General features: G+C 42.0%; 1 protein-coding gene and 1 pseudogene across 1 annotated transcript in view; both read right to left on the reverse strand.

Moving 5' to 3' along the window:
* Positions 1-847: 847 nt before the first annotated feature.
* Positions 848-26104, reverse strand: part of LOC110088354 (uncharacterized) — a 90991-nt gene continuing 65734 nt past the window's right edge. The window contains exons 11-15 of the mRNA XM_073001044.2: positions 18473-18507; positions 17516-17600; positions 16908-17100; positions 9942-10085; positions 848-3778 (exon numbers count right to left, since the gene is read on the reverse strand). Of these exons, the coding sequence (XP_072857145.2) occupies positions 3670-3778; positions 9942-10085; positions 16908-17100; positions 17516-17600; positions 18473-18507 (566 nt within the window). The 3' untranslated portion in view covers positions 848-3669. The remainder of the gene's footprint in view (positions 3779-9941; positions 10086-16907; positions 17101-17515; positions 17601-18472; positions 18508-26104) is intronic.
* LOC140707857 (U1 spliceosomal RNA) lies at positions 7141-7293 on the reverse strand (annotated as a pseudogene).

Consider the following 26104-nt stretch of genomic DNA (forward strand, 5'->3'; position numbering starts at 1 on the left):
AGACATCAAAAGCTAAGTGACCTCTCTTTTGTTTTAAAAGGTGCTGCTGGATGAGTTCAAAAGGTGCTTGTTTTGGTTTAAAATGTGTTTTGTTAAAAATTGCTTGGTTTGGTTTAAAATGTGTTGGTGTAAAATGTGTGGGTTTAAAATGTGTTTTAGACTCCACACTCTCCCCCCCCCCCTTTGTCTTCTCTCTCTCTGTCTTCTCTCTTTTTGTGCTTAAAAGCACAAACCTTTGTCTGAGGGGTCTGTGTGCCCCAGTGATGACCTTCTTTCTTTCCTCTTTTTCCCATTGTTCCCTCCCTCCCTCCTTTCCTGCCCTTTTTTAACCTAAATCATTTTAGGTTAAAAGAAATTCTCCCCCTAGTAGTAGAGGATGGATTAAGCGGTTTTGCATTACAGTGGGCCCTCTACTTACGAACGGCCCTAGTTACGAACATTTCAAGTTACGAACCCAATCTCATAGAAAACAGCAGGCCCTACTTATGAACATTGCCCAAGTTACGAACCCGATCCATAGAAACAGTGGGCCCTACTTACGAACCTGTGGTTACAAACATTGCCCAAGTTACGAACCCGATCCATAGAAAGTGGGCCCTACTTACGAACCTGTGGTTCGAGTTACGAACCAAAAAAAAACAAACGGTGAGGGAGATAGGGAAGGAGCGAAATTTGAACTTTCAGTTAACTGTTGGCCAGCGAAGAGGGTGGTTGTCTGCTTCCTCGCTCTTCCCAGCATTTACAGAGTGGATAGAGAGACAGTCTTCAGACTGCCTGGTACTGGTACAGTGCTGTACAGACAGTAGAGTACAGTATTCTATATATATATATTTTTTGGCTTTTAAAATTTTTTTTGGATTTTCTATTTTTTATTTTTGGCATTCCTTTTTTAAGCAGAGAGATTGCCTGTTCTGGGTGAGCACACTACAGTATGTTTTTACTTTACTGTACAGGCTTTTTTGCAGCTCGTTGGTGGGGGGGCTTAGGGCTAGGTGGAGGGTGGTTCTGAGCTCTGATCGGTCTTGCTGGGTAGATTTTACAGTTTTAAAATGGCTGCATGCTTGCTGGAATCTTTCCTTGCTGTGTGAGTCTCTCTCTCTGTGTGTGTGTGTGTGTGTGTGTGTGTTCTGAATCTTTCTGGATAAAATGTGGACCCATGTCTCTCTTTGTGCTGAGGAATTCTGTTGGGAAGAAAGCCTGCTTGCAAGCAGGGTAAAAATGGAGTTCAGAGCCATGTCTCTCTTTGTGCTGAGGAATTTTGTTGGGAAGAAAGCCTGCTTGCAAGCACGGTAAAAATGGAGTTCAGAGCCATGTCTCTCTTTGTGCTGAGGAATTCTGCCGGGAAGAAAGCTTGCTTGCAAGCAGGGTAAAAATGGAGTTCGGAGCCATGTCTCTGTTTGTGCTGAGGAGTGTTTTTCAAGGTGTTCTGTTGTCTGAAAGGTGCTTGTTCCCTCTCTCATTTGCTGTCGCTTTCCCCCCCAAAAGGTGCTTGTCTTGGCTGAAAATGTGCTTTTCAAGGTGTTCTGCTGAAAAGGTGTCTGTTCCCTCCTGTTGTCCTGTTGTGGCTGGCTGGCTGTTGAATTTTATTTTCAGAAGTCATTGGATTTAAGTGTCTTTCTTGAATGAATGAATGAATGAATGAATGAATGAATGAATGAATGAATGAATGAATGAATGAATGAATGAATGAATGAATGAATATCGCCATGGGGAGGGGGGCAATGATAACTTTCTCAATGGCCCAAGGGCGTGTTTCTTTCAAAAAGGTTAAGAACCACTGTTCTAGGCAATAAGGTAAATTAAACTATACATGTATTTTGTGAAGAAATTTCTATATAAAAGGGAGGCAGTGGAATAGTTTGGTTGTTAAAAATACCATACATGGCACTCCCTTAGTGCAACTGTATGGTAAAGTATGCCTTTGTGGCTGTTGGGTGAGCCTGTGATAGCTTGCTGTGTTTGATTAATACCCAGAAGTACTGCTTAGCAATATGCCACGTTGGATGCTATTTCCTTGATTAAAGTGGGTTGTGAAGAATTCTCCAGTATTTGAAGTGAGCAAGGATCTGCAATTACATGAGAAAGCCAAGCTGAAAATTGGATACAGCTTCTTGAAGCGTAACTGTTCCAGTCTCTCCAAGAACTGGAACCAAGGATGAAAATTGTGGCAGTCCTCTAAAATGCCCCAACTGTTTTTACCTACTATGTCTTTCATTAAGTTTATAAAAAAGGGGTTACGGAAGGAATAATCAGCATTAATAATCAATGATATTTTCTGTTGATTGATCATGGCTTATTATGCTTTCACATTTCACACAGAATCTAACCAAATTTATGTATTATTGTAACCCAAAGTTTTCAATGTAAGAAAATCAGACTTGTGTTTATTCTTACTGAACTCAATGGGACTCAGAAATGTTACTTGGGTTATGCCCCTTGTATATTTATTGGAGACTAATCTATAAAATCTTAATGAATTAATAATCTCATGACTCAAATACTAAAACTCTAGTTTCAGGGAACATTTTAGAATTTATATATAAAATTCAGTAAGAAACAAAGTAGAATATTTGACAATAAATCACATTACAACAATAGAAATCTCTGAAACAAAAACCAAAAGAAAATTTAAAAATATAAAGAATGTTGATTCTAGTTATAAAAATGAACATTTAAAAATAATCTCAGGTATTTGGCAACGTACATTTTTGCAAGAAAGAGATTTTGATAACAATCAATTCTACACTTTATGTAGATTGGAATTTGAAGAGTTGTTCTTGTTATGCAAGCTTACAATGCAAGCTTACAAAAGCTTCTGGCAACTGGACCACACTCTACACTATCTCTGAATGTAATTATGTAAAATACAACACGAACAAAGTAAGATAAAATGGTAAAGTTTTTTTATGTATTTTTAATTTCAGTCTTCCAGGTTGAAAAAAAGAAATTAGAGAACAATTAAAAGCTCAATGCAAGTCAGTTTTTTCTTCAGAATTAATACTTTTCAATGTCTAATCTTACCTTTAATGAGCTCTAGCTACTTCAATGCTGGGAGAAAATTTATACGAGAATATAAATGCAACTGCAAATTTTACCATACAGAAAATCACAAATGTGAAAAGGAAAGGAAGTGAAGTGAAATCTCCTCCTTATACTAATATACTGTACTTGATTTGAACACACTGTGGGAAAACTATTTTGCCCATTACTAGGGATTTGTTGATTACTTGTACAATAGTTCCCTTCCTCCTTATGCGGGTCCTACACAATTCTAATGATGACTACACAACATTTTAAAATAACAATTCACAGACTAGTCCTTGCTATTAAATAAAATGATTAAATCCACACAGTAAAATGCATTTTTTTAAAAATGTGGCTTATGTACAAAAGGTGTCATTAAAAGGCCATTGGTGATGAATGGACTGGAAGCATTAGCATTAGTGAGTCACCCTTGACAATCTCTGCTTGAGAGACACAGTAAACTTCTGCAATGCATATAGAATTCTGCATGAACAAATACTAAATAAAGCTGTTTCAGCATGTTACACACGTAACATTATTATACCTTGAAAACAAATGCATGCAAAACTCCTTGGCTTTTTTGTTTTAAATATAAGCAGAGGACAATATTCTTTTTCCTCTCCATTCATTTGGTATTAGTTGCAACTACCGTTTTGATTTCTTCATCACAGGCTCATCTGTTCTCTGATGACCTTTCTTATGAAAAACTGGGGGAATGACTTCCCTTTTACACTTGGTAGACGGCAACTTCAAACTGAAAACAAACAGAAATAATGTTTTTAACTAACTAGGACAATTTCACCAAAGTTCAGCCAAGTGTGAGTGAAGGCCTAGATACAATCTTTCTGTTGCTATATGCTGCCTTTTATCTTATACATTGTGCCATCTCTTTGTTTTTTAACCCAGCTCTTCCATGAAGACTTCTGATAATGTTATTTCCATCCCCAGACAAAACAAAGCCTAAATACATATAATTGCCGTTGTCCACATTCCTACTTTGCTAGCTGTGCCTTGGCTACCATTTATAATTCTTCTATAGCCTTACTGCCTAAAATGAGACTGCAGACACTTGGAAGCAGTTATATATTTTATTTATTTACTTACTAACTTATTTATTATCATGGTCTGTACAGGATACCTCTCATTAAACTATAATAACTCTAGTGTTTTGCAGTGCCACAGAATCTAGCCCTGTCCAGCCATTCCTCCTTCTCTGGAACTCAGAAATGGAAGCTTTTTTTTCTCATTAATGCTGTAGCTATATTTTTCTGTGTATAAGAACCCCCAGTTTTCGAACCCAAATTCAGAAATTAATATTTTAAACAGTAGAAAGAAACACATTTTTATTTTGTAATTAGGCAACATTTACATACTAGTACTATATTATGCATTACACTTAACTGAACAAATCACTTCACTCAACCTCTATTGCATCATTGCTTTCTTCTTCATCACTATTAATTTCAGTTTTTTCAACTTCTATTGCATCACTGCTATCTACTGAGTCACTATCTATATATATGAGATCATCCTCAGTTCTGTCCATGGTATTGTTGATTCCACATTTCTTGAAGGATTTCACAATCACCTCTTTTTGACACCGTATCATGAGTTTTAGAACCCAACTGCTAACCTCAGTAATGGTTGTTTTTTTCATTCTTCCTGTCGGTGTCAAATTACCACCTGCTTTTTGAATCCATCTATTCCATTTTTCTTTCATCAGGACTTTAAATGGCTTGTTGATTTAAACATCTAGTGGCTGTAGCTGACCTGTAAGTCCACCAGGAATAACTGCTGGATGTGTTCACAAATCCAATGCAACCCAAACCATGAAGTCTTCATTAATCCTTCCATTCCTTCTCATGAACTTGCACAATAATGCCAGGTGGTACGGTCTCTTTAGAACACATTTTCCTCTTAAAAATAAGTAGAGGAAGCAGCTTAATACCATCTGCACAGCATGAAAGTACCTCAGTATAGTGTTCCTTTTTGTGGCCACTTGTTTTGATTACCACTGTTTTGATTTCTTTCACATCAACAGTTCTGTTGGAAGGCACATCAAAATTGAGAGGCACCTCATCCATGTTTGCAATCTGATTTGGTTCAAGATTTTTTATGAAGTTGTATAACATAGGAGTGAAACTGTTGGATTTTATCCTCATAAACAGGTGGAATTTTTTGCTAGCTTTGTTTGTGCTCCCATGACCAACCCTTCTCTCCTCATGAAATTGAATCACCATATTGCCTTTCCTGTAAAACCAACAATCTTCATTTCATTTGCAAACATTCTTGCCTGATATTGAATAAGATTGGTTGATACACATATCCCACTCTAGCATTGCTCCAAAATCCAAGTCTTGAGCCTCTGCTCTATGTTTGGCCATTTTGCTGATGTTTCCTCTTAAGGTGATTGGTCCTGTCACTCCTGCCACTCAAGCTCAAGAGCTTATTTGCATGAGTCTATGAGAGAGCTGGAGGGGCGGAGTCAATGAATATATATGAGGTTTGGCTGAAGGAGGAGCAGGCTGGTTAGTCAGAGAGAGAGGGAACAGATAGGGTTAATCAGAGAGATAGAGCTGATTAGGAAAATAGGTAGGGAAGGCGGTAATAGTGCAACAGAAAAGAAGTATGTACTGAGAGAACTGTTGATGAATTGCTTATGTATACTGTGTATCTGAAAAACTTTGGTTATTACTTATTCTGCTTCACCTCAATACAGTGGGGTCTTGACTTGAGAACTTAATCCGTATTGGAAGGCGGTTCTCAAGTCAAAAAGTCTCTAAGTCAAGTCTCCACTGACCTACAGTGCATTGAAAACCGATTAATCCCGTAACAGGCCGTTTTTGTTCCATTTTGTTTTTTTCTGGTCTGTAAGTCAAATCTCAGTCTGCAAGTCAAACCTAAATTTTGCGGCCAGAGAAGTCTGTAACTCAAAAAGTCTGTAAGTCAAGCCGTCTGTAAGTCAAGGGTCCACTGTAAATAAATTCCGTTTCTGTTCACAAGTGTTTTGACATTTATATTGTGGACTGAAGTAAACCACTAGTGGCAGTGAGAAGAAAATGCAAGATGAGCCTTTGTGAGGGAAAAACAAGTAAGGGACACAAACATCACAAGGCCTTTTTCTTTTTTTGGCATCTTGAATTGTTCTTCCTGTTTTCTCCACTGTCTGATCATACACTCAGTGGGAGGAGGTCCAAACCGTCTCTCTGCAGCTCTATTTCCATGCTCATTTCCATAACTGGTTACATTCAGTTTGAATTTTGCAGAGTAAGACATTCACTTATTTTTAAAATTTTATTTTCTGACATCTTTATGGGTTCAAAATGCTCTGACATTACCAGTCACTGTCACATCCATGCACTGCCTATGCGCCTGCCTACATGCTCTCCTACGCATCAGCTTATGTCATTTACATAAGGCTCATGGCTGATGTCTGCAGAGACAAGCTATTGGCAGTTTCACTTGTGACTAGAGGCAGATTGGGCTTTGCAGAGACATGGGCTGTTTTGCAACCAAGTGGTTTTCTCCTTAATTTCATGTGTAAGATGACCCTCAATTTCTAATCTAATGATTTTAGGAAAAAGTAGGAAAACAAAGCCACACCTGAGAGGGTGGCTTTGTTCTTTTGGGCTATAGGCTCCAGAATTCTGGCTAGAGCAATTCAAGCAGCCTTCTCAGTACTCTAGTTCAAAAAAATAAAAATGAAAACACTGTCTCTGAATCACAATGTTTGTGATCTTGATTTTGCTTTAGGAACCACTCTTTAAATATGTACATGTTGTTTTATATTTTATTATCGAAACGTACCGTATTTTTCGCTCCATAAGACGCACTTTTTCTCTCCAAAAAGGTGGGAGGGAAAGTACATGCGTCTTATGGAGTGAATGCAGTAACCCAGAGCTCAGCCACCACCACCCAAAAGCCTCCCACTGCCATGCTGGGAGGCCTCTGAACTGGCAGCAGAGACTGCTTTCTGTTTGGACCTCACCATCCTGCACTGCTAGCTTTCCAGGATCTGCTTCCTGCAGCCCACCTGGAAAACCAGCAAGGCAAACAGGCCTATGGCAGCAAGCAGTGAAAATAGCCAAGGACCAAAGGGTGGTTCTAGAAATACCAAGGGAAACCACAAACACAGTCTCCCACTTAGGCAGTTGACTTTCCCACATTTGGGGAAATCACAGGAGTCAGCTCATCCAAAGTGCAATAGATGAGCCTTACCCTGGGAAAACCACTTTTATAACAATGGTATCTCCCCTGCCAGGTCTGAGTTTGAATGGCCCCTAAGCCTCCTGGCCCTTTGTGTGCACTATCCCCCAAAGGCATGGTGACCGCCGGCTGTACCTCCTGATCAAAACAGTGCTGCACAGCCCCAGTCCTGAAAGAGGCCAGGAGAGCTACTCAGTGTTTTGGGGTGCCCCACAGGACCCCCATCAGGGGCTAGATGTTCCTCCCACAATCCTCCAGTGCACAGATATTAGCATATCTGCCTGCTTGCATCACCCAGTAGGCTTCTCTATTGGAGAAGCAAAGCAGGAAAGAGGAGTCTCTTTCCCTTCACCTTCTGCAGTGAAGTTAGACCATGTGACTAGCCAGACATTTTGAGAAGCAGAGAGAGAGGGAGAGGGAGATAGGACAGAAACAAAAGCTTCTAAAATTGGCAGTAAGTTAAAACAGGCCTGAGAATGGTGAGGGGAAAAGTTAAAGTTACTACTGAGAGCCTGCTAGAATAGCTCTCTGTAGTTCAGAGCTTTGCAGGAAGCTGCATCACTTCATCATAAATTAGGCCTAAATAGAAGTAATTTTGCAGATATTTAAAACATTAAGGGACCGGGGGGGGGGGAGGCTAATGTGTATTGTTAGCCAAATTTCATTCTGAAGCACAGAATGATTAAAAAGGCACTGAGCACATGCAGAATAAAGTTCAAAAGGGAAACCAAAAAGGGACCTAACACTCCTTTCCTTAATATATTACCACTAGGGCTACAGGTTTTATTTGGTGTATTAGCTTGCCACATTAGCTGAGTCCAGTTTTTATGGACTCATCAGGAGCAAGGCAATTTGAATTGCAGAGGGCAGATCTGAATCACAGATCTGAATATGTTCAAGTAAAGATTTGAAATCTTGAAAATTGGTTTAAGAACCCAACATTTCATAAATATCATTTCACATGTACACACACACAACTGGAAATAGAAATTTTAGTAGTATTTTTGTGTTAACAAAAGCTGCATGGTGTCACTCCCCCTGTTTTTATTGGTTTTTCTTAATCATTGTTGTTCTACAATATTGCTGGTAGATTTTATCTTTTCATTGTGATTCCCAGCTACTGTATTTTATCCTATTGTAGTCTCTAAAATTGGACAACCATCTGTCAGATCTGCTCTGATTTGGATTCCTGCATTGAACCAGGGGTTGGAATTGATGGCCTTATAGGCCCCTTCCAACTCCATTATTCTATGATTCTGTGCTGCTTTGAGATTATATTTGTAAAAGGAAACAGGCAGTAGATGTGATGAATAAGGGGCACATTTTTCTTGCAGAGTATGGGAACTCATTCTACCAGTGCAAAGCAGAAAAGGCAAGCATATAGCATTCCTTTTAAACTAGAGATAGTAAAATATGCTAAGGAGTATGAAAACAGTGAACAGTGCAGAGACATTTTGGGCCTCCTCATCTGAAAAAAAATGATTAGAGAGTGGAGGAAACAGGAGGATCAGCTGCAAAAATCTGATAAAAGTAAGCACACTTTCTGTGGACATGCTGCATGCTGCAAAGTAAAGAACTGAATGATGGAGAGAGAAAAAACTTTATTGCTGTAAGGAAGGAAGGGAGGAAGGGAGGGAGTGGAAGTGAGGCATGCTTTGCTGTTTGCTTACACCTGTGCTGGTGGTGATTTCTTCATCATAGCTCTTATTGACTACCCAGCAACAATCTGTTTATTCATCTCTTTCAGTGCAATAACAATTCATTATAAGTGTTAAAACTTGAGATGGTACTGTAATTCCCACTCATTGTGTGTCATCCTGCTGTAGAAGTCTGCTTCATGATTCTCCACTTCTGGTACATGTATGACTTGTGAAATGACATGCTTGAGAATACACCAGTCCCAAAACTGTACTGTTAGTAGCAAGAAGGACATGGATTTTGTTCCTCCTTGGTGGTTGATATAAAGCATTGTAGTGTTGTTGTCTGTGGCTATTGGAATAACTTTGCCAACTACAAATTGTTCAAAAGCTCTCACTGTGTTGTACACTGCAAGAAGTTTGAGGTAATTGATGTGACAACCTCTGTCTATTGCTACTGCCTTATGAATCTGCCAGAATATTTTTTTCCAGTTTTCCTCTCCTAAAAATGAGGTGCGTCTTATTTGGAGGTGCGTCTTATGGAGCAAAAAATACGGTATTTTTATCTCTTTTTAGCTGTTCACTTTGGATCTGTGTGATTTGTATGCTTTTTGATATGGTCAAAATGACTAATCAAATAAATAAATACTGAATACTGGTACTAAAAAGTTGTTGGCAGTTCATGTATATTTTTTTAAAGGGTGAGGTGGGATGGGGGTGACCAGAATCAGCACAGAACACAAAGCAATACTACCGGTCTTACTCTCAAAATGGTATTAAGTTTCCTGGGATGTGGACCTCTATTTTTTCCTATGTCATTCTATAAACTGCCATTTACAGTAATAGAGAAGGGCCGAGGTGGACGAAATATAGTTTCTAACAGTAGCCAGGCAGATGTTTTTTTGTAGCAAGCAAAACATGAAATCAAGAGCCCTCCTCTGCACTTTGCTCACCAAAAGTGATTCTACTGATCCACACTGTTTCTGAAGAACTGTTCAGAAAAGAGACCAGGAGATGAAGAGAAGAAGAGAAACACGGACATTCAACAGAAGTGATTTTCATTTCTATACTTACTGTGCCAAAACAGAAGTTCTATTAGATTTTAAAGTGGAAGGTGATAGTTTTTTCCCTGCTAACTTCTGACATTTTGTAGGTGGAATTGGATCAGGACTTTGATTTTTGGATGCTGCTCGTGTAGTTGGTTTGCTAGGCTGCTTTCTGGAAAAAACAGAAAGAGAGGTTAAAAGGTAAAGGTTCCCCTTGACATTTTTAGTCCAGTCGTGTCCAACTCTAGGGGGCGGTGCTCATCCCGTTTTCATGCCGTAGAGCCAGCGCTTGTCCGAAGACAGTTTCCGCTGTCACTTAGCCAGCGTGACTAGGGAGCACTGTTTTACTTTCCCACTGAGATGGTACCTATTTATCTACCATTCCTATGAGGGAATATGCACCCTGTCCCTTTCCGCCACAGATGCAGGAGTTTCCATAGAAGATTCTTCTAACATAGGACAGGGTGGGTGCTCTCCGGGTGGATCCAAGCAAACTGATTTAGGTTTTTTAGGCTTGGTAACAGTTTTTTAGTGCCAACAGAAGCTCTAAGCCCCTTTCCTGAAGAGGAAGCTGAGGGAGGAGAGAGCTGTGCTTGGGGGACATTTTATTTGGTGAGGTCTTTTCTGCTAGGCTGACCTTTCTACTCCCTGACCGCATGATCTGAGGGGACGGGGTTTTGGCTTTAAATTAGTGCCAGCAGAAGCTCTAAGCCCCTTTCCTGAAGAGGAAGCTAAGGCAGGAGGGAGCTATGCTTGGGGAACATTTTCTTTGGTGAGGTCTTTTCTGCTAGGCTGACCTTTGTACTCTCTGACCGCATGGTCTGAGGGGGCAGGGTTTTGGCTTTAAATTAGTGCCTAACGGCGCACAAAATTCTTTGGTTCTATTTTGAGTCTAATCTGCTAAGTAGGAAAGCCATATAGCATTGCATACACCTGGGGGGCAGGAATGTCTTAGGAGCAGGATCATACTTCCATACTATTAGGAAGCAGGGCGGGTAGGTGGGGCTCATCAGCCATGGAAGGCAGCCCATCTAGGAGAAGGAAAACTCCAATTTCAAACCTCCATTGCCTTTTGGCTATATCCACTTATGGAAAAGGCTTCAGGAGATAACCTTGAGGCAAAATCCAGAGCAGGAGTCCCATAGGCAGTTCATTTCGTTCTGGCAACTCCTGCAATGTTGCTGGAACCAGTTGTATTGGCTCTTGCCTTTCCATTGGACTATTTCAGTAACGTGGAGAGGGGGGATTTGCTGCTTGGGTAACAGCGTATCCTCCATATTATTTTACCCAGACTTCGTGCTCTGGAGAGGACACTCCAGCTTCACATACAGTGTTGAAATAACACAGGAAGTAGCAGTTACTGGTTATAAGTCTTTGCTTGATTGGCGTAGAGCACGACACTAGGGACAACTTCTGATGGTGGGAGAGGTCACTGCACCTCACTAAGTAGGGTGAAAGCTGGCAAGCAGATCAATAACCCTATACCATGCAACAATTGTAAGAAAACTTCTGCCCTAAAGCTGGGCACCTGGAATGTTCAGACAATGACCCCTGGCTTTGCTGACAACCTGCAGGAAATAGACAACATGCGCAGGACAGCTGTCATTGACATTGAACTGAGTAGACTGCAGATGGACATTGTTGCCCTGCAAGAGACAAGATTGCCAGACATGGGATCTGTCAAAGAAAAAAACTTCTCATTCTTCTGGCAGGGAAAACCATCGAATGAGACCAGGGAATATGGTGTTGGTTTTGTGGTCAGAAATACTCTGCTGAGACCCTTTGTTCCACCTACTGTGGGGAGTGAAAGAATCCTGTCTCTGCAGCTCCACTCATCAGCAGGACTGGTCACCCGCATCAGCGCATATGCACCAACACTGTCGTCCACAACAGAAGTCAAATACAAATTCTATGATGATCTGGCAGCTACTATCAAAAAAGTCCCTGAGAGAGAGCCGCTGTTCATTCTCAGAGACTTTAACGCTAGAGTTGGTGCTGATCACAACTCTTGGCCCACGTGTCTAGGCTGTTTTGGCATTGGAAAGAGGAATGAAAATGGCCAACAATTGCTGGAGTTTTGCTGTTATTATGGTCTTTGTGTAAGCAATATGTTCTTTAATACAAAGCCTCAACACAGAGTTCCCTGGAGACATCCAAGATCGAAACAGTGGCATCAGCTCAATTTGATCCTCACTAGACGTTGTAGCCTTCCTAGTATTATGATCACACACAGTTACCAGAGTGCTGATTGTGATACTGATCACTCCCTGGTGTGTAGTACAGTAAAACTGCAAACAAGGAGATTGTATCACACGAAGATTCACAATCAAAGAAAAGCAGAGGAATTTGCCCAAGTGCTTCAGGAACCCCTCCAGACCCAGCTGATGCAAATGCACCTGAATGATGGGAACATTTCAAGAACACTGTTTATAACACTGCCTTGTCCACATTTGGCAAGAGGACCAAAAAGACGGCCGACTGGTTCGAAGCCCATTCGGAGGAGTTGATGCCAGCCATCGAGGATAAGAGGATAGCTCTAGCAACATACAAAGTACAACTTGCAGGCTCTTCGAGCTGCTCGCAGCCAAGTCCAACAGTCGGCCAGGAGATGTTCCAACGATTATTGGCTTCAGCTCTGCTCTCAGATATAGATAGGAGCGGACACAGGTAACATCAAGGGAATGTATGATGATATCAAGCAGGCCTTAGGTCCTATACAGAAGAAATCTGCTCCCTCGAAGTCTGCTACAGGCGTGATCATCCAGGACCGAGCACAGCAGATGGAATGCTGGATGCAGCACTACTCTGAGCTATATTCCAGAGAGAATGTAATAACTGAAGAGGCATTAAATAACATTGAGTGCCTGCCTGTCTTGGAAGAGCTGGACAATGAATCAACTTTAGCAGAAATAAAAGCGGCCTTGGATTCCCTTGCCTCTGGCAAGGCACCTGGGAAGGATAACATCCCCGTTGAAGTGTTGAAGTGCTGTAAAGAGATCATCACCACCGAGCTGTATGAAGTCTTTTGTCTTTGCTGGAGGGAAGGTGGAGTACCACAGGACATGAAGGATGCAAACATTGTCACACTGTATAAGAACAAAGGAGACAGGGGCGACTGCAATAACTACCATAGAATCTCTCTTCTCAGTGTTGTAGGGAAGCTGCTTGCCCGTGTTGTGCTGAAGAGACTCCAGGTCCTTGCAGACAGAGTCTATCCAGAATCACAGTGTGGATTTTGAGCTAACAGATCCACCACCGACATGGTATTTTCCCTCAGACAGTTGCAGGAGAAATGCAGGGAAAAACAACAGCCACTCTTTGTGGCCTTCATAGATCTCACAAAGGCCTTTGACTTGGTTAGCAGGGATGGCCTTTTTAAAATACTTCCCAAGATTGGATGTCCGCCTCAACTCCTCAACATCATCAGGTCCTTTCATGAGGAAAAGAAGGGCACTGTAGTTTTTGATGGTTCAACATCAGATCCCTTTGACATCCAAAGCGGAGTAAAACAAGGCTGTGTACTCGCACCGACGCTGTTTGGGATCTTTTTTGCTGTCATGCTGAAGCAGGCCTTTGGAACTGCAACAGAAGTTGTCTATCTCCAGACTAGATCAGATGGAAAGCTCTTTAATCTCTCTAGATTGAGAGCAAAGACCAAAGTCCAACTGAAATGCATGTGGGGCTTCCTCTTTGCTGATGATGCAGCCATTGTTGCCCACTCTGCTGAAGATCTCCAACAACTTATGAATCATTTTAGCAAGGCCTGCCAAGACACTGGACTAACAATCAGCCTGAAGAAAACACAAGTCATGGGCCAGGGTATGGACTCACCTCCCTCTATTATTATCTCCACACAAAAACTGGAGGTTGTTCATGACTCTGTATACCTTAGCTGAACGATCTCTGACACTCCCTAGATGTCGAGCTGGATAAACGCATTGGGAAAGCAGCTACCTGTTCTCTAGACTCACAGAATATGGCTTAATAAGAAGCTGACGGAATATACCAAAATCCAGGTCTATAGAGCCTGTGTCCTGAGCGCACTCCTGTACTGCAGTGAGTCCTGGACCCTTTGTGCATGGTAGGAGGGGAGGCTTAACACATTCCATATGCGTTGTCTCCGATACATTTTTGGTATCACCTGGCAGGTCAAAGTTCCAAACAGAGCAGTCCTAGAACGAGCTGGAATTTTCAGCATGAATACATTACTGAAACAGCAACGTCTACGTTGGCTCGGGCACGTCGTGAGAATGGCTGATGGTCGGATTCCAAAGGATCTCCTCTATGGAGAATTAGTGCAGAGAAAGCGCCCCAGAGGGAGACCACAGTTGCAATACAAGGACATATGCAAGCAGGATCCGAAGGCCTTAGAAATGGACCTCAACAGATGGGAAACCTTGACCTCTAAGCTTTCAGCCTGGAGGCAGGCGGTGCATCATGGCCTCTCCCAATTTGAAGAGACACTTGTACAGCAGGCCGAGGCAAAGAGCAGTCCCAAAACGAGCAAAACCAAGGAGCTGGACAGGGGACAGATTATATTTGTCTTCAGTGTGGAAGAGATTGTCACTCTCAAATTGGCCTTCTCAGCCATACTAGACGCTGTTCCAAGACCTCCATACAGAGCACAGTACCATAGTATCTCAAGACTGAAGGATGCCTACAACAACAGGTTTTTCCTTTTTCTTCTTAGATTGTTCCTTCGAGGCTTTGGATTTTGAAGCCCTGGAAGTGTCAGAGCCCGCCTTGGAGCGGGGTGAAGGGGTAGAATGCCCCAGAGTGGCGGATGAGGCTTGTTAAGGTGGGGCTGGTTCTGAATGTGGAACTTCAGCAGGAGCCATGGAAACAAGATTCATGGATACTTCTCAAAGCTGAAATTGTAATCTTCAGAGCCTGTGTTCTAGCGCTGGCTTGGTAAAACTTTTACAAGCCGCACAGGATTGGGTTTGATGTTTTTCTCCCAAACAGAATAAACACTTGTCATGGCCGTTGGTCGATGGAATTTTGGTATTGCAGCCAACGCAGCGCTTAAAAAGAGCTGAAGAGACTATAAAGGGTGGGAAAACGGGGGGGGGAGGGCTTAAGTAAAAGGGCTATCGAATAGGATAAGAACTCACAGGAGATCAAACAAAAAAGTTGTTGATTGGAAATTGAAGTAGGTAATTGGTATTTAGCAGCACAAAGGCCAAATAATCACACTCTCTCTTTCGTAGAACCTTTCAGCATGGCGGAAAAAAGGAACTGAGGGGAACGGTGAGTGGGAGGAGCATTGCCTCATGGGATTCTTCCGAGATCGTCAGTGCAGGCGCGGACAATTCTTCACAGCATGCTACAATGTGATTTATATTTTCTTTCTGCAGGCCAGCATGCAAGAGGCCTTTGACTACTTGAAATGCTCTGCTGGATGACTCTGTGTATAATCAGTGGTAGCAAAGAAGAATGACTTCTTCACTGCCACTGCTGCTATGGAGTAAGCCTTCCAATGAGCCCTAGTACATGTTCGGTTGGATTCATGCTGAATTTTCCACCATTGTTTCTGTCGTCTCTGTCCCACTTGATTCATCACTATCAGGTTTCCCATAAATCAGAGGGAAAGTTTGATTCTATCGTGGGAATGGACACTTAGGAGCGATTAAGTAAATGGCCCTGGTCATTTCCCCATTTCAGAGGTTAACCAGGGCTCCAGCAGAATCTTCTGCCAAAGTGATGGGAATTTATCCAGGAGCCATCTGGAAACTATCTGGATGCATCAGCCTCCTTGGGCAGACCATCTTAATCAGTCCCACACCACTGTAGAGGGTCTGAGTTCCAGTGAGTCTAAAACCCATCAAGTCCCGTCCTTGACAACAGAACTGCAGAGAGTTCCTCCACACTCAAATCACCAGCATCTACCCCAGTACAGAAAAACATTAACAATGGCTACCCTAGCGAAGATTAACCTTTTTTCTATAAAATGGCCATGAATCAGCTTCAGGCTGGGTTCCAAATCAAATTATGGGTAGCTTTCACAATACTAGTGGTGTGTCTGCTATGTTCTGTTAAATTCCATCTGTACCTTCAACTTATAGTGACATTAACATGGCTTAAGTCAACTTATAGTGACCTTAACATGGCTTTCAAGGTAATGAAATATCTAAGGAGGTCCATTGGCTGCCAATCTGATTCCAGCCACAATTCAAATAGTTGGTTTTACCTGGACAGCCCTAAACAGCTTGAGTCTAAGGTATCTCAAGGATTGCATCTCCCTTTATGAGCCTGTCCAAGTGTCAAGATCATCAGAGGAAGCCTTTCTCCCAGTCCCACCAATTTCACAGGTATGTTTGGTGGAAACGTGGGAGAGGATCTTCATTGTTGCTGCACCCAGACTCTGGAACTCCCTCCAACAAGAGGCCAGGTTGGTCCTGTCTTTGCTGTCCTTACCCTTAGTGATTAGGTGTCTTAGAGAGGTATTTAAATGGAATGTTGTGCCTTGTTGCATTGAATCTGTTTTCAGTGTTGATTTTTTTGTACCATTTTTAGTGTGGAATTTAAATAAATATTTAGTGTGGTATTTAAATAAATAAATAAATAAATATTTGTTTGATTATTTTATATTTGCATACTTTTATATTTGTTCTTGGCTTTTAAATATTATCTTTTAATAATGTAAGCCTCCTTGGGTCCTTTTTAAGGAGAAAGATGTGGTAAAATATTTTAAATAAAATAAATAATGGTTCTCCCAGTGTCACTCTCCCCATGACTTTCTGTAGTTGAGCAGGGACTTGAACTGAGTTCTTCCAGTTCTCATCCATCACTCTTTCCACTATACCATGTTGGATATCCTACACCTATATCTAAATAAATAACCGTAGTTAGTGGCAAATATTTTAGAAACCACAAGTGCATTTTTGCAGCATGAGACTTTGGAGCTCCTCCATTTCCACAAGCCTTCTGTGTCTTATGGAAACCTGACTCAGAAGGTGACATGCTGCCTAAATATTAACAGAGCTACCATTACCTTTGTGCTTCTAATTTTGAAGCTGATCTAGTTGTGGCTCTGGAATGTATCTCATCAGCATGACCACTGCTGTCAGCAGTCTCTCTTCCATCATCACCATCATGCTCCTTGCTTTCATCTTGATCTTTTGTTTTCTTTTCAACTGCACGTGTTAACTTTTGCCACTTTTCATCTGGCTCATTTGTATTCATTCCTGCAAAATTTTAATCACACATTCAAATTTCCACACAATCCTCCAGAAACAACATAGACACTTATTATGGAAAGGGAATTCTAAATTGGCCTTGAGTGGAATAACCAATTTTCCATTTCCTTGGGTTTCTAATGCATACTTGTTTAAATCTCTCCAAACACATTTGCAATAGTTTACTTCTTGAGTCCACAGCCAGAATTCACTGAAAACTGAAGTGGGTTTAGGGAACCAGCTGGGACATACCACTGTTGACAAGAGATTACAGCAATTTGCACATTTTCCCATAATATTTACTTTAGCTATAACCCAATGATTTCCCCACAATGAATAAGGATAATAAAACTGAACTTATTGAAGGCTAGTGTGCATCTTAAAAAACTAAAAGTTAAACGAGAAGCAGGCGTCTGTGTCCTACCTGTTTCCTCTGATGGAATAAGAGGTCGTTTACGCTTCCTTCCTCTTCGAGGCAAAACCACCTCTGCTTTCCTTTCTTCAGTTTCCTAGTAGTTACAAATAAATTAAAAAAACCAGTAATGAAACTGAAAGTTCATTTAGGGCTTTTCATTTATGAAAAAGTCAAAGATGATAGGGGGTTATAAAATTATGAAAAGTATGGAGAGAAGGATGCATTTTCCAGGATGTTTGGAGCTGAAAGATGCAAAAACTTCACACAAAATACTTAACAAAAGGAAAACATACCAAATGATGTGTAAGCAACTAATTGTGATAACATCTAAATAACATTTAATTATTTATTCGATTTATATTCCATCTTTCCTGTAAATATAAAACTCAATGGTTGCCAAGAATAAAACACACAACTATAATGAAATTATCAAACAAATCAATTAAAACCAAGTAAAAACATAACAATATATTCACAGGTTATATGTCTACCAATTAATATTAGTCATGATCAGGGATGCATGCGACTTGTGAAAACTACAAGGTTATCTAACAGCTACAGTAACTCCCTAAGCAATACAGGTTTTACTTCTTCAGTCTAATGCTTCAGGGTACCAATAGCTCTGGGCATCTGCAATTTTGCTGGTATCAACAGTTTAACAATAATGCACTCAGACTCAATATTAAATATGTGAGTGCAAGGTATTACAGACTAAGGAAGTCATTGTCTTCTATGCCTTGTATAAAAAATTCTATAGCCCCTGTTCATGACTGCTAAGACAGTAATTTGGAATTATGGAATTTTTGTTGATCTAACAATTGATTTCTAATTCTTAAAAAAGCTAGAGTTTGTGCTGGAAGTGTTCCTAAAAACACAAAACGAACATCACTCTAAACAAATAATACTAACAAATATTTTTAGTAAACAGAATTGAAGGTAACTTGTATTTATAATTCTTGTACTTACACTGTGTCCTCCACTCTCATTCAATGAATCTATGACTACAAAAGGAAAAGGGAGAACATTTAGAATTCTACATAAAGTGCACCTTTGAAATTTATTTTTTGTTTAACCAAAGACAATTTAGAAGTAAATAAGAAACTTTTTTTTAAATTTCTAAACCTAAACCCTTCATGTCATATTGGAACATGTAAGTTCTTTCCACAAATGTCAACCAATTGTAAAATAAAGTGACTGCATCCTTCTTGAAACTGTCAATGTCAAATGTAAATGCTAGAGCTTAGAAAAAGCAAACCAAACAGAAGGCAGCCTTATGTGCCAGGTTGGTATAAGACATTACATAGTCCGAGATAGTCCAAATTCCTCCTCTTCCGGCATCTGGCTTTTGCCTAGCAATATCTCACTTTAGATCAACCATTCTCAACACGGGCCATACAGCCTGGCATATTTGAAGGAGGCCAAAGGCTGGGAACAATTATTCACAAATTTCCTTATAAGGAATTTATACAATCCTGATTTGGCCTATATTTCTTTCACAATGTGTTTATGTCTGTGACAAAAAAAGAGATTAAAATGGCTGTTTTAGATCAAAGTATTATATACAAGGTGGCACAAAGATTGTAACGATCCTTTTCCCACCTCCATATCCTTGCTTTGTATAACCCCACAAAGTGAGGGACCAAGACCAATTAACACTATAGAGAACATCTGCTGCAGCAGCAAGGAAGCTTGTGGGGCTCTCCAAGAATGTCTGCCCATTCGTTAATTTGGGGAGGAGGTGTCTTTAAGTTAAATCAATGGGTCTAGGAGAGCCCCACTCACAAAACCAGTGACAATATGTTAAAGGTAGGCAGCAGCCATCACTGAAAGCCAAAGAAATGTGACCCATCATGATGATGGCAAGCATCCCGCTATGAGGTAGATGCATGGAGTGACAAACCATATAATCCTCTGTCAAATATCTCAGTTTCATAGAAGTTCTGCCCTAATGATGTGGTTGTTTCTTGCATAGTAGTCTGCAGATGATAATCTTTTTAAAAGGGGAATAAGTACCTATGGTCCATAGGTTGGTTAATGGACTGGATGAGGGCCCATAAACTGATATAATCCAGACTAGACAGAGATACTGACTGTAAATAGGCTCTTTTGTTTAGCGAGGTGTTGTTCATACTGTTCCAGGGGTGGAGGTCCTGCATTATCTTACAGACCAGGTTCATTGTTTGAGAGATTTAGCACCATTACTATAATAGTTGGTCTTACCATATTTGCTATCAAAAGGCTAACATACAGTTGTGTTCAAAATTATTCAACCCCCAATGCTGTAAAGGGGTTTAGGGACTATAGTGTACATTTGGAATTGTATTCAGAATGAAATCCTACAAGGACGTTTTAAAGAACCAAATGCAACTAAAATAACATCAATTGTTTATGTAATACAGTAGTAAATGTTTCTTTTGTGGTTTCTTCATTGCCACAATTATTCAACCCCTTAAAGACTACCACTCTGAAGAAGAGAGGTTCATTCAGGTGTTTTCGATCAGGTATTGAAAACACCTGTGGATGTCACCGAGCACCAATCAAGCATAATAAGCACCAATTAGGCAGCTTTAAAATGACTGTGATACTCAGCTCCTTCTAGACATTTACTGGTGTGGTTACAAACATGGTGAAGTCAAGAGAATGGTCCAGGAAGACAAGAGAAGAGGTGATTTGTCTTCACAGGAAGGGCAATGGCTATAAGAAGATTGCAAAGAAGTTAAACATACCAAGAGACACCATAGGAAGCATCATTCACAAATTCAAGGCAAAGGGCACTGTTGAAATGCTACCTGGTCGTGGAAGAAAGAAGATGCTGTCTTCGACTGCTGTGCGCTACCTAAAGCGTAGAGTGGTGAAAAGTCCCCGTGTGACTGCTGAGGAACTGAAAAAAGATTTGTCAGATGTGGGTATAGAAGTTTCAGCTCAGACAATAAGGCGCACACTGCGTAATGAAGGTCTCCATGCCAGAACCCCCAGGCGCACCCCCTTGCTGTCTCCCAAGAATAAGAAGAGTCGACTGCAGTATGCCAAAAGTCATGTGGGCAAACCACAAAAGTTGTGGGATAGTGTTCTGTGGACTGATGAAACAAAATTAGAACTGTTTGGGCTCATGGATCAACGCTATGTTTGGAGGAGGAAGAACAAGGCATATGACGAAAAGAACATCTTGCCTACTGTGAAGCATGGCGGAGGGTCAATAATGCTTTGGGGCTGTTTTGCTTCTGCAGGTACAGGGAAGCTTCAGCGTGTACAAGGTACCATGAATTCTCTTCAGTACCAGGAGATATTGGATGGAAATGTGATGCAGTCCGTCACACACCTGAGGCTTGGGAGACGTTGGACCTTTCAACAGGACAATGATCCCAAGCATACCTCCAAGTCCACTAGAGCATGGTTGCAGAGGAAAGGCTGGAACATTTTGGAGTGGCCATCGCAGTCACCAGACTTAAATCCGATTGAGAACCTCTGGTGGGACTTAAAGAAAGCAGTTGCAGTGCGCAAGCCTAAGAATTTGACTGAACTGGAGGCTTTTGCCCATGAAGAATGGGCGAAGATACCCGTAGATCGCTGCAAGACACTTGTGTCAAGCTATGCTTCACGTTTAAAAGCTGTTATAACTGTAAAAGGATGTTGTACTAAGTACTAAGATTGAATGTCACTTGGGGGTTGAATAAAAACTAATAATGATGTGAGCACAGAAAAGACATTTGTGGTTATTTCATTATAAACTTAAGGTTATATTTCTCTGACCTACAAGTGCCTCTTTCATGTAAATGTAAGCAAGATGACTGAATGATCAAAATCAATGTCAAAATGGCCAAAACATTCAATTTCAGTGGGGGGTTGAATAATTTTGAACACAACTGTACAGATACAGTTTCATGAGTTATTCACAAAGTAAACTTCAGTCTAGATGGGCGGGGTATAAATAGATAGATAGATAGATAGATAGATAGATAGATAGATAGATAGATAGATAGATAGATAGATAGATAAATAAATAAATAAATAAATAAATAAATAATTTGAGTTACTGCAATGTACTTTAAAGCTCATCTTGAACTGTGGTTATTTCCAAAACAGGGTGATTGTACTAACTGAAACTAGTTGATAAGATCTCATTTTGTGAGTACTCTACTATTTACATTGGCTACTAGTCTGTTTCTGGGCCAAAATCAAAGTGTCATAACTTTTAGAACTCTAAATGATTTGAGGCCAGGTAACTTGATGGACCGTCTCTCCCTTTGTAACCACCCACCAGAACCTAAGAACGTTTTACAGTATGTTTTGCAAATGGCACTCCCAAATGAGGCAAAGCTGGTGACTATGATGGTGATATCCCATCTGTGGAATGACCTCCATAGAGAGGCTGGCTTGATGCCAACAGTCCAGGCATTAGATCTTTTTCTGTTTCTGTGGAAGAATGTCTGAGTGGCCCACATACCCCCTTCCATGACAACACATACGACAAGTAGTTGCAGAAAACAGGTTCATTTACTGAGCAACAGAAATTTTAAAGGGCCAATGAGGTGGCTAATAAGTAACTCAGGGCATCAGGGAGTTAGCTTTACTCCCTTAGTTCTCAGGGTGCCAACCCTACATAGTTTTTATTGGGCGATTCGTAGCCCCACCTCCTCCACCAGGTCAACGACTCTTCAAAGGTGGACAGTGTCCCAAAACATGGGTGCTTGATGCACACTGCTAGGTACCCTTGGAGGTGAGAGGCAAGGGTTCCCTCCCACACCACTCCCCTTCAGCCCCACTAGCCAATGTTGGTCTGTAGGTGTGGTAATCCTTGTGGGTTGGGCCTCTTCTGCATAGTGAAATGGAGGGCGATACACATAACCTTCTGGAGCTTAGGGGGAGAATGGCTGTAGGGTTTCTCCGAAGGAGCTGCCTATTCATGGTTTTTCTTCTAGCAGCAGCGGGCCGAACACAGATTATTGAGCCTTTGGGCCTCTCGGCACCTTGCCTGGTCTTGATGGACCAAGATGGCTTCTACCGGTGGCACCAGCAGCTCCACCCAATCTCTGGTGTCAAGATCATGCCTGTGGACCATCTCTCAGCTAGCCTTTGACCTGGGTGGCAACAGCAGCACCTTCTGAGCCTCACGTGCCTCCCAATCTACTGTTTTCACCCAAAAGTCCTCTTCTGCCTCCCATTCTTCCTTAAATCCAAGCCTTGCTATGGCCACACCTGTGGCTTCAAGGGTGGTGTCTTTCTCTGCCCTACCAATGCTTCAGTCCACAGAGGGGCAGAGGAATCAGTGACACACCCCTCCGCAAATGTGCCCACCTGCGAGCATGACACATTCCTCCGCAGGTGTGACACGACCACCTGCGAGCACAACATGCTGACCTGCAAGCATGGGGGTGCCCCTACCCCCTAACCAGTCCGCGCACGGAGCCCGCACCCCCCAAACAGTACGCAGTTCCAAAAAGATTGGGGACCGCTGCTCTAGATGCTTCTCCCAAAACTGGCTAAATATAATGTTATCTATGTAAGTGGCAGCAAAATTCTGCACAGGGGTCAGCACTCTGTCTGTGAAGCATTGGAATGTGGCCACTGCACCATGCAGGTCAAATAGCATGTAAGTGAAATGTATAAACCTGGGGATGTGTGAAGGCAGATTTCTGTTTATCAGTCTCTGTGAGATCCAAATAGGTGGCTTGCCTGAACTTTTCAATGAACTTGTCCACCCAAGGCATAGGTTGAACTTCAACATTGAGTTCACCCTCCGGACATCTATACAAAACCTCACACTCCCATTAAGCTTATAGACCAGAGCAGCATGACTCCTCTGGTGGATGAAGAAGGGTTCAATAACCCCTAATTCTAACCTGGATTTTATGTCATCCAGTATCACTTGATGCAGCTGGCATGGCCAAGAGCAGGTTGATGTATGGACCACCATGCCCGGTGGGGTCTCTATGCAGTGCTGTACCAGGAAATGTGGTTTGGTTTAATGATGAGAACATCATGGAAATGGGCCACAAGGGCTCATGGCTGTTGCTGATATTTTGGCTCTATGTCCTTGTCTAGGATCAAGTGCTCCCCAGCTTTACTTCCTTGCCTTGCCCAAACAGTGCTCCCCTGTCATGCCACTCCTTCAAGAGATTTACATGGAATATCTGGGTTCATCACCATCTGTCCAGCGCCCACATTTGAGAGTCTATAGGGCTTACATTCCTAACCATCTCAAAAGGACCCTACTACGGAGCAAACAATTTTTCTATCTTTGAGGATAGGAGTAGAAAGACCTTCTGTTCCAGTGTGAACTCTCTGGGGCAATCTGGGCAGCAAACTTATTCTTCTGAAGTGCCTTAACCATTTTTGGGCCATTGTGAAAGCAGCCTGGAGCTGCTCACATATCTCTAAAACCTGCTGGACCATGCTCTGAGCTGGGCCTGCCCCTGACTCCCACTGGTGATGCACCAGGTCAAGAATATCTCAGGATTGTTGCCCACTCAAGAATTCAAAGCGAGAAAAACTCAAACAGGCTCATGGAAACTCCCACATGAAAAACATCAAGTGCTGCAATGTAAGGTGCCACTCAGTTGGGCGATTGTGGGAGAGTTTATGTAGCATTAACTTTTAGGGTTTTATTGAAATATTCAACCAGCCCATTTGTTTGGGGGTGATAGACCAAGGTGTGGGAAGGATGAATACTTAGCAGCATCCACATATCCTGTAGGGGTTGACAAAGGAAATTAGTGTCCTGGTCAGTGAGGATAGCCCTTGGGAAACCTACCCTCACAAACCCCAACAGGCTAAGATGCAGGCCATAGTGCAGCATAGTGCTACCACTATGGGGTAGCTGACAGTTTAGTCAATAATTATGAGGATGTGACTATGTCCCCCTGCAGATTTCAGCAATGGGCCTACTATATCTAAGGCTACCCAACTGACTCCCACTGGTCATGGACCAGGTCAAGAATTTCCCAACTGAATGGTTTGTCCACTATCGGCAGAGGTACCAATGGGGTTCCCTGGCAAGGCTGGGCTGGACAGAGCAAAACTGGCAACATTGCTCTGTGTTGGTAGAGTCCTGTCCAGAAGAACTGTTCGTGAATGTTGGCTGGAAGGGTGCAGCTCAAGTAGAAGCCCATCCCAAAGGGCTGGTGCCACAACTGAGAAGGCTTGAATTCTGGTCAATGTTTTTCTGGCCTCCCTCAGTGTGGCAACACGTAGGAGCATGGCCCATGAGGATCTGGTGATGTTCTCAGGGGGAATGGCACTCTGACAAATAAAAAGGTCTCAAACCATGGAGGGCTTTTAAAGTAAGAATCAGGACCTTGAACCTGGGCCAGAATGTCACAAGTAACCAGTGTAGGTGAGCCAGGACTGGGGAGATGTAGTTAAATAAATACACTCGACACCAGCCTGGAGGCTGCATTCTAAACTTGCTGTAGTTTCCAGGTCAGTCTCAAGGGAAACCACACATAGTGTTACGGTAGTCAATCTTCAAGATTACCAGCACATGCACCAATGTCTTTAGGGCCTCCTCATCCAGGCAGGGCCAAGTAGTGCAATCAGCCTGTGGGTTGAAGGTCAACCTGGAAATGGCTAAAATCTGGGAATCAAATGAGACAGCTGGAACACATCCATGTTCCAAACTTGATCCTTAAGTGGAAAGGTTCAGGGTCAGTCTGTTAGCCTTGGTCCATTCAAGAACCGAGGCCAGGCAGCACTAAAGCAACCAGATAGCATCCATTGCAGAAGACACAAAGGAGAGATAGAGTTGTGTGTTATCATCAACATGCTGAAGTCAACACATTCCAAATCTCTGGATGACCTCTCCCAATGGATTTCCATAGAAGTTAAAAGGCATTGGGGAGACTGACTATCCTCGGGGGACCCCACAAGTGAAGGTCCAAGGGACTGACAATTCCTCTTCAAGCTGCATTTTCTGGACTCAATAATCAAGGAAATCATTTTATCTGCAGCTAAATGTCCAGCCAATGGGTAGTCATGGGCTAATAATAGTACAGAGCATCTTAGGCACTGGGGTAGAAATAACAATGCTTTAGGACTGGGCAATTCAGGTTTAATGCAGTACCACAAACCGTTTCACAATTCAAGGCCTAACTGCCTATCAGCTGTATCCAGATTGGCTGAAGCAAGCACATGGACCAGTGTGGATTCTTGCTGCAATACCTGAACCTAAGTGCGACTCACATTACCTAACTCTTTTTTTCTCAGCCGCCTCTACAGCTGCTGTGACTACTCTCGAAGCATGCACTAACTTCTCTATATATTTCTAGTCCCTCCCTAATAATATGGGGCAAAAAGCCCTGGCATTAGTCCCACATTAAACCTGCACCTTACTTTACCTACAATGACCCAGACATGAGTGGTGGTGTAGGATTTAACATCCCTGTATATGCAGCAGACTCTAATCCACCCTTCTTGGAGCAAGGCAGGATGGGGTCACAGCAGGGGGTGCTGCAGCCTGTATCAACCAAAGCCTTCGCCCATTGCCCGTTGACCAGCATGTCGACCTCCTAATCTGTACCTTTGATGCTACATACCTGCATGGCAGCTACACAGACATTGGCCAAGGTGCAATCCATGGTAGACAGTCCAGTTCCTTGCCAC

The sequence above is a fragment of the Pogona vitticeps genome, chromosome 5, assembly GCF_051106095.1.
Source record: "Pogona vitticeps strain Pit_001003342236 chromosome 5, PviZW2.1, whole genome shotgun sequence".
Classification (NCBI taxonomy): domain Eukaryota; kingdom Metazoa; phylum Chordata; class Lepidosauria; order Squamata; family Agamidae; genus Pogona; species Pogona vitticeps.